The following is a 9,830-nucleotide window of genomic DNA, read 5'->3' as shown; positions in this document are numbered from 1 at the left end:
ATGAGCCCACTGTGGACCTTCCTCTTCGTGCTGTCAGCTCCCAGCGGTGAGTGTCTCTGGGTCAGACATGGGCACGTGGGGGAGCTGCACCTGAGCCCGCGAGTCACCGTGCTTCTCTCTGTCCACAGGGGTCCTGTCCCAGGTGCAGCTGCAGGAGTCGGGACCCAGCCTGGTGAAGCCCTCGCAGACCCTCTCCCTCACCTGCGCTGTCTCTGGATTCTCATTAAGCAGCAGTAGTATAGCCTGGATCCGCCAGGCTCCAGGGAAGGCGCTGGAGTGGGTTGGTGCCATAGGTTATAGCGGAAGCACAGGCTATAACGCAGCCCTGAAATCCCGGCTCAGCATCACCAGGGACACCTCCAAGAGCCAAGTCTCTCTCTCACTGAGCAGCGTGACACCTGAGGACACGGCCGTCTATTACTGTGCAAGATACACAGTGAGGGGAAGTCAGCGTGAGCCCAGACAAAAACCTCCTGCATGGGCGCCCACGACCACCAGGGGGCGCTCAGGGCCGCCACGTTCAGGACTGCGCGCAGGAGCATGTGCCCTGAGGCCCCTGGAGGGAACTCTTGGTCGAATCTGGTTTTCTCCTCCCGCCCAGCGATTCCCTGGAAACCTCCTCTGTGTCCTCACTCTTCCGTTATTGTGGCTTACACTGCTTTCATAAAACCATACATAGATCTTATTTCTTGTTTAAGTATAGTTGTGTGTTTGTATATATATGTCTGTGTGGAATATGTACCAACACTCCATGTAATCCAATAGTCAGAATTGTGTGATTTCTGTTTTGTTTTTGTCTTGCCATAGACGCTGAATACAACTCTGAGGCTCACCATCATTTTCCATATGAGTCCAAAGTCATCAAATCTAGTGAGTGACCCAAGCAGTCCCAGGAAGCCTTTGAATGTTACTTTTGCTGTTTCTCTACATGTTCAGTGAGAAGACACGCCCTCCTGCTCTCAGTCTACCTTCACAAACACTTTGAAGTCTGCAAGTTGTAGTGTCACAGACTGTAATCCGATGTCCCATAGGGAGTTATCCTCATTATTCATGGATTCCGTTTTTGCAAATTCACCTACTTGCTAATTTACATCTGTACCCCAAATTTGACCCCAAAGTGGATGATGACCTTCACCTACATCCATATCCCCTCTCAGCGGGAGTGAGATAATCTTCATTTCCTTTTGTCTCTCACAGGCTGGTTGTGGCCACTTTCTCTCGTCTAAGCAAGGATGTTGCAGGAATGTCTACAAGTCCATCCGGGTGACCGGCTTAGTATAGTATGGAACCAGTAAATAATGAAAAGTGTCGTGGAAAGTAAGCTTTTGGACATAAAACAGATTGCCAGGCATTTCAGTAGCAAAGATGAATTTATTTAGGACCAACTGAGAATTACACATTGGAGTCTGCAATTATAATGAGTCATGTGCAATTCCCCAGTAGAAGTGGAGAGACTGTCTTTTGTATCAAAGTAAAAAGTGAGGTGGGAGGGCTCTTGTAACTAAAACTCTGTGGTTTTTCTTTACCTGAGTTTTTGGCAGAAAAGAAGAGGTAACTTTGTTCTTGTTGGATTCAGGGATTGTCCAAGGGCATGAAAACTCCTCCTCCTGTCCACTGGGATTTATTTAGTTGCACTTTCTCTTTCCTCTCCTCCTCCTCATTCTTATTTTAATTATTTTACACTTTCCACTTTTGGTCAAGGGCTTCCAAGGTGAAATTACTGGTAGGGAAAAAAAACAAAAACCTGCTAGTAATAGAGTCTCCTGCCAGTGCCAGAGAGTTAAGAGACAAGGGTTCGATCCCTGGGTTGGGAAGGTCCCCTGGAGAAGGCCATGGCAATCCACTCCAGTATTCTTGCCTGGAGAATCCTATGGACAGAGGAGCCTGGTGGACTACAGCCCAAAGGGTTGCACAGAGTCAGACACGACTTAAACTACTTAAAACACCCGCATTTTTGTCAAGATCCCTCTCAGAAAATGATCAATACTTGAGTTTTTTAAGCTTTTGTCTCTCAGTGACAGGAGGAACTTTTCTCGGTGCAGTGTCATTCAGAGGGAAAATGCGCAGACTGTGAGTCTGTTGATGTCACATTTAGGTAAGAAGGGGGCTGATAGGGAGAGCTCTCAGGCATTTTTTTACTAAAATCCCTGTGTTGTCAAGATCAGAGTCATTGGGAAGCACGTGACATTTTACATTATCATCCAGGGTTTGGCAGAAAAATGCCCAATAGGTCTGGTCCAGATATTGTAGAAAGTTCTCATAACATATTACCTTAAACTCTGAAATATTAAATTCAGGTCAGCTGTGAGGTGCAAGTCCACTCAGGACTCAGCTGTTCTTAATGTGTGTCATGGGAATCCAAGTTCCTATCCTCTGGAGGGTTGGTGAGCAGTGCTTAGAAGGGTCCTTTCCAGTGAGGCTGAAGAGTTCTTCTGGGGCACTTGTCCAGTAGGTGAAGGTACCGGGTGACAATATATGAGGCTTAGGTCTGTCTCCTGAGAGTCGCTGCGAGTAGATAGCTCCAGAGGATCAGGTGTCAGGAGGTGTCCATGAGTGTGAAGCAATCACCATGGGCGTCACTGGTGATGGGGGTTTGAGGGTAGATGAGGAGTCGTGCAAGAAGCAGCAAATAAAAAGACCTCTTGCGGTGAGGTGGCTGACAGAGAACTGTTGAATGTGGTAAAGGGTCGTAACCAAACGGTCAGTGGCCATAATGACTCTGAGGCACAGGGACTATCCACACACCACAGCATCTGTTGCCACCCGATGTGTCTGTGGTGGTCCCTTCATTTTAGTGAGAACTCCAAGGGAACCCCTTCATTTTTCACGCAACAGGAAACATGGAGATGGCCAGAGGCAGGTGGCCTCTAAAACTCTCCTTTAAGACCTGAAAGCTCTGTCATCTGGTTTCTCCCATGAAACTGAGTTGGGATTGTAATTGTTCAGAGAATCACATCTAAATAATAAAGAATTATAAAATCCAATCTCATCAATAGTCAACTTGCCCATGAAGAGCCTCACATCAGGCATTTACTTTTGGGATTTAGGAAAGTTTGGACACCATGAAGCCTATCTGACATAAGCACAGCCCCTTTTGTGATATCAGATGCACTAAATGTCACATATGAGTTTGGCACACTGCAATTTTTCTTTAGTGACCTCTTGCTCCTTTAAGGCTAAAATCTTAATACATGGATGCTGTTTCCAACAAGAAAGTTTGAGAAGTAGAGAAAAGAAGAAAATTTCCACATGTTGCAACAAAACAAATCTCTTAGAACATTGTATTTCATCCAGATCAGCATTCTGGAATATCCAGAAATAAACAGGTCTCTCAATAAAGAACTGAAACTTCAGTTCAGTCACTCAGTCCTTTCCGACTCTCTGCGACCCCATGGATTGCAGCACTCCAGGCCTCCCTGTCCATCACCAACTCCCGGAGCTTGTTCAAAATCATGTCCATCAATTTGGTGAAGGGTTCCATCCATCTCATCCTCTGTTGTGCCCTTCTTCTTCCTTCAATCTTTCCAGCATCAGGGTCTTTTCCAATGAGTCCGTTCTTGCATCAGGTGGCCAAACTATTGGAGTTTCAGCTTCTTCTCAGTCCTTCCAATGAACTTTCGGGACTGATTTCCTTTAGGATTGACTGGTTTGATCTCCTTGCAGTCCAAGGCATTCTCAAGAGTCTTCCTCAACACCACAATTCAAAAGCATCAATTCTTGAGTCCTCAGCTTTCTTTATAGTCCAACACTGACATCCATACATGACTACTGGAAAAACCATAACTTTGACTAGACAGATCTTTGTTGGAAAAGTAATGTCTCTGATTTTTAATATGCTGTCTAGGTTAGTCATAACTTTTCTTCCAAGAAGCAAGCATCTTTTAATTTCGTGGCTGCAGTCACAATCTGCACTGAGATTGGAGCCCAGAAAAGTAAGGTCAGTCACTGTTTCCACTGTCTCCCCATCTATTTGCCGTGAAGTGATGGGACCAGATGCCATGATCTTAGTTTTCTGAATGTTGAGTTTTAAGCCAACTCTTTCACTCTCCTCTTTCATTTCATCAAGAGGCTCTCTAGTTCTTCTTCACTTTCTGCCTTGATGGTGGAGTCATATGAATATCTGAGGTTATTGATATTTCTTTTGGCAATCTTGTTTCCAGTTTGGGCTTCATCCAGCCCAGCGTTTCTCATGACGTACTCTTCACACTCTCTATTCATGATACAGGTCTATTTGTCAACTCTGATGTTTGTAAGTTTATTCTCTAAGTCTGCGCTTTGATTCCTCTGTCAGTGTTATTGTTACCGCTGTTGTTGTCAGGACAGAGTTTTTAATGAATACAAAAAGTTAGAAATGATCTATGAATCATGTGTGTGGGTTGATATCTAAAAATTCATTCTGAAGCTCAGGGCACCAAAAACTTCACTCTGCTGATACAGTCATCTTGCAAAGGAAGTCAGGGCCCAAGACATGTCCACACAAGAGGACATGAGGCCCAGCACTGTACCCTGACTGAGCCCCAGGCTACAGTCAGGTCAACCTTCCTTACATGTGAGTGTATTGTAAGAGGGGACCCTGGAGATGAACTTGAGACCCTCACAGGAGCCTTGCGTTGGACAGGGTGGACCCTCCCAAAGCACAGAGTGTCAACAAAATAAAGGGTGACTGCCACTTTAAACTGCCTAATGTTGTGAGTGCTTCCTTCACATCAGAAAACACCTGAAAACTTTACACATTTCCACACGGGACCCATTTCCCCATTTCATAAATGGTAAGTGTACGGCACAGTTGGACGGGGTGACTGGACAAAGGTCACACTGCCATTTGAGGTGCTCTGAGACAGTCCCAGGTCAGAATCCAGAGCCAAAGTCCTCCTAGCAAGATACAGGGAGGACCTAAGTTCCCGGGCAGGAATCCCGGGCTCCCAGGTAAGAAGACACACCTGTGTGCATGGAGAGCAACACCAACTGGTTACACTTTAGCAGGACCACACTGGCGCTGGTGGGGACAGTACTTAGGAGACCGTGACCACCACCACACCTTTTCCTCACTCGACCTCAGGGAATGCATTTCAGGTTAATTTGCTGGTGGTTTCATTCTATTCAGTGGCCTCTGCCCTAGTTAAGTTAATGTTCTTCTCTTTTACTCTCTGGGCATTTCTGTCTCTCCAGGATTTAAATCCATTGCTTGTCTTATTACTGTAAGTATCTGATAAATTGATGAGAAAAACATCTACTTCTGCTTCATTGACTGCGCTAAAGCCTTTGACTGTGGGTCACAACAAACTATGGAAAATTCTCAAATAAACAGGAATACCAGGCCACCTTACCCGCCTCCTGAGAAATCTGTATGGAGGTCAAGAAGCCATAGTTAGAACTGGACATGGAACAATGGACTGATTCAAAACTGGGAAAGGAGTACGTCAAGACTGTGTATTGACACTCTGCTTATTTAACTTACATTTACAGGGCATCATGCGAAATGCTGGGCTGGATGAAGCACAAACTTGAGTCAAGGTTGCCAGGAGAAATATTAATAACCTCCAATATGCAAGTGACACCACCCTTATGACAGAAAGTGAAGACGAACCTAAAGAGCCTGGTGGTAAATGTGAAAGTGGAGAGTGAAAAAGCTGGCTAAGAACTCAACATTCAAGAAACTGAAGTCATGGCCTCTGTGAACTATGATCATAATCACTTCATAGATAATAGACGGGGAATCAGTGGGAACATTGACAGGTTTTATTTGCCTGAGATCCAAAGTCTCTGCAGATGGTGACTGCAGCCATGAAATTAAAAGAAGAAAAGCTTGGAAGAAAACTTATGACCAAGCTAGACAGCATATTAAATAGCAGGTACATTACTTTGCCAACAGAGGTCCCTTTACACAAAACTATGGTCTGTCCACAGGTCATGTTCAGGTGTGAGAGTTGGACCATAAAGAAAGCTGAGCACTGAAGAATTAATGGTTTTGAACTGTGGTGTTGGATAAGAGTCTTGAGAGTCCTTTGGACTGCAAGGAGATCAAACCAGTCAATCCTAAAGGAAATCAACCCTAATATTCATTGGGAGTACTGATGCTGAAGCTGAAACTCCAGGATTTTGGCCACCGGAGGGGAAGAGCCAACTCATTAGAAAAGACCCTGATGCTGGGAACCATTGAAGTCGGGAGGACAGGGGGGGCGAGAGAGGACGAGATGCTTGGCTGGCTTCACCAGCTCAATGACATGAGTTTGAGAAACCTCTGGGAGATGGTGAAGGACAGCAAAACATGGGGTGCTTCCATCCATGGGGTCTCAAAGAGTCAGACACCACTCAGTGACTAAACAATAACATTTGATGAGATTTTGATCATGTGTAAGTTGTATGCAGATGACACCAACCTTATGGGGGAAAGTGAAGAGGAAATAAAAAGCCTCTTGATGAAAGTGAAAGAGGAGAGTGAAAAAGTTGGTTTAAAGCTTAACATTCAGAAAACTAAGATCATGGCATGTGGTCCCATCACCTCATGGGAAATAGATGGGGAGAAGGTGGAAACAGTGTCAGACTTTATTTGGGGGGGCTCCAAAATCACTGCAGATGGTGACTGCAGCCATGAAATTAGAAGACACTTACTCCTTGGAAGGAAGGTTATGACCAACCTAGAGAGCATATTAAAAACCAGAGACATTACTTTGCCAACAAAGTTCTGTCTGGTCAAGGTTATGGTTTTTCCAGTGATCATGTATGGATGTGAGAGCTGGACTGTGAAGAAAGCTGAGTGTGGAAAAATTGATGCTTTTGAACTGTCCTCCAGGCTACAGAAAAGGGAACAGATTATCCTTCCTCATTGTGAAATCTCAGCCCTGCACTACTGGTAGACCAGCTGTCCCTGCCAGGATGGAGGTGCTTGGATCGCTGCCTGGTCTCTTGCATAAATGCCCAGGCAGCACTTGAGTTCAGGGTCCTCAGTGGGTCACTGGGAATGATGCCAGTTCCAGGGGATGTGGGTGTGCTTGCTCTACATGTGCTCCTTGCTTCCAGGTCCAGTAAATCCCTACAGGCTTAGACAATACCTACATCCTGTTCTACTGTGTGGTTTGCTTTACGTAAGATATTTACCATCAAAGCAATCACTACTAGACACATAGATAGCTGGTGGAAAAGGCTATAGTCAGACAGATACTAGCATGCACTGTCAGACAAGTGCTGAAAACAAATCTGTAATCCTTTCTTTACCACAACGTCTTAAGGGAGCTCTAGAATGGAGGAAAATCAGGCCTGTTCTCCTTCCAGGAACAGACCAGAGCCTGAGTAGGCACGTCCAGCTCTGTCCAGCATCCCCTGTAGGCGCAGCCAGGTCCGGTGTGAGAAGCCCAGGCACAGACAGGAGGGCTCACTGTGCCCTGATGTGTGCCCTCCAGCACGTCACCACAAGTCCAGGCTGCAGGTTAGCTTCATGTCTGTAAGACGCAGGTAAACCAATTCCTACATCACATTCTAGTTGTGCTGGTGTAGAAAAAAATAGTAATAAAACAGGCACTGAGTGCCAGGGCCCAGGGCAAGTCACTCCCAAACGGGCCTCCATGGCATATTGATTGCTATGAGCTAAAGCGAGTGAAGAAAGGACCACTGAGCTGCTGTGGGCACTGCTCTCAACACCAAGGTATCTCTGAGTACGCTGGCAATCGTGGCTTGTCAGGTGGCTCAGTGGTGGAGAATCTGCCTGCCCAGAAGGAGACCCGGGTTCAACTCCTGGGCCCAAAAGAAGGAAATAGAAACCTACTGCAGTATTCTTGCCTGGGAAATCCCATTGACAGAGGAGCCTGATGTGCAACAGGCCATGGTGTCAAAAAAGAATCAGACACAACTTAGTGAGTGAACAAAACCAACATGCAAGCAGTTGGCCCTGGTGGCTCTTACGCATGGTTTTCACCAGATCACCAGCACAGATCCTCGGAGCTCAGCCACCTGGACTGCACCTGGACCTGCTATGGGAGCTATGGAGGCAACGTGGACACTCCTCTGACCCAGCCCCCTCGTGTACAGAACCACAGAGTCCACAGCTGCTAAAGCTAGAACCATCCAAGCTGCAAGAGCCCTTGTTGTCTTTTGGGGTTTTCACAGGTGCTGAATTTAGCAAGCCATCCCTGGAAGTGTCCCTGCTCAGTTCACACAGCGCACGGAGAGATTTCCCTCCTTTTCCTTAGCCACACATCCCTGCATGCTCAACTAAAAGTGAATAACCTGGGAATCATGGACAAATTCTTAGAAAGATATAACCTTCAAAGAATCAACGAGGAAGAAATAGAAAATGTGAACAGGCCAATGACAAGTAATGGAAATGAAGATGTGATTAACAATGCTCCAACAACCAAAAGTCCACAACCAGATGGCTTCAGTGTAGAAATCTATCAGACATTTAGAGAAGAGCTAACACCTATCTTCAAATAGTTTTTTCTTTTATAATTCAGAGAGAAACACTCCCAAGCTCTCTCTACAAGGCCATCATCACCTTGATACTACAGGAAGACAAAGACATCACAAAAGAGAAAATTATGGCCAAAATTACTGACATGCAAGATGCAAATATCCCTCAACAATATACTAGTAAACAGAGTTCAGCAACACATTAACAGAAAACAACACCGTGATGAAGATGGATTATCCAGGGATGCAGGATTCTTCAATATGTGCAAATTAATCAACGTGACACACCATATTAACAGATTAAGAAACAAAACTTATATGGTCACCCTAACTGATGAAGAAAACATTTTTTTTGTTCTATCTGAATTTCAGAAATTGCCTGGAGAGAACGTTAATCGATGAAAACAGGTACTTGAATGATCAAAGAAATTAAAATTATAGAACCCTACTCATCCTGTGTAGAAACCTACTCATCCTGTGTTGGAGAAGGAAATGGCAACCCACTCCAGTACTCTCACCTGGAAAACCCCATGGAGGGAGGAGCGTGGTAGGCTACAGTCCATGGGATCACAGAGTCGGACACGACCGAGCAGCTTCACTTTCACACATCCTGTGTAGTTTTATTCTAGTGATCAGAAAACTGGTACAATGCCATGACCTGTTCCCAACGTCCCACACAGGCCAAGTGTTCCAGATCCGAAGGCCAGTGTGAGAGAACTCAAATGTCCCAGTTGGATGAGTGGAGCCTAATGCAGCCTTACTCAATTTATAAGAACAAGTTTCTCCCACGTGCAATTTTCCTCCATTCCCTAGAGAACAATCTACCCCTGGGCTGTGGAGCTCACAGAACTCCCCTCACACAGGCCTGAGGTCTAGGGAAGGCAGAGCTGTGGTCTAAAAGTCAAGGCTTCTCCTGTGCCTGACGGCTGTGGCTGCAGGTGACTGACAGCGACTGACTCCCCTTGTCCCCAGGCGTCCTGTCCCAGGTGCAGCTGCAGGTTCCGGCCCAGGACTGGTGAAGCCGTCCCAGACACTGTCCCTCACCTGTGTGTCTCTGGTTCCTCCATAACAGTGGTCACTGGGGAGTGGGATCCACCAGCCCCAGGGAAGGGGTAGAGTCGATGTGAGCCGTCATTTCTGGTCGCAACACTTACTGCAACCTAGCCCTCAAGAGCCACACGTCCATCTGCAGAGACACATCCAAGAACCAGCTCTCCCTGCAGCTGATGTAATAGCGAGGACCCAGCCGTGTATTACTGTGCAGAGACATCGTGGGGGGAAGTCAGTGTGAGCCCAGAGCCAAGCCAGCCTGCAGGAGACAGGCTGGGGGATGCAGGGGTGGCGTTCGGGGCTCACACTTGTTTCCTCCCCAGGAGCAGGTGCAGATGGAGGTTAAGGGCCAGTTTCCTGTCAGGATCTGTGAT

General features: G+C 46.2%; 1 gene segment (V, D, J or C); it reads left to right on the top strand.

Annotated features, from left to right (window-relative positions):
* On the top strand, positions 1–9,425 carry LOC136155131 (immunoglobulin heavy variable 4-59-like). The segment is given in 3 exon segments: positions 1–46; positions 129–452; positions 9,379–9,425. Coding segments are annotated over 3 exon segments (417 nt in total).
* Positions 9,426–9,830: the final 405 nt, after the last annotated feature.

The sequence above is a fragment of the Muntiacus reevesi genome, assembly GCF_963930625.1.
Source record: "Muntiacus reevesi chromosome 15 unlocalized genomic scaffold, mMunRee1.1 SUPER_15_unloc_1, whole genome shotgun sequence".
NCBI lineage: Eukaryota > Metazoa > Chordata > Mammalia > Artiodactyla > Cervidae > Muntiacus > Muntiacus reevesi.
Note: the sequence above shows the minus strand (reverse complement) of the source record. Positions and strands in the feature narration are given on the sequence as shown.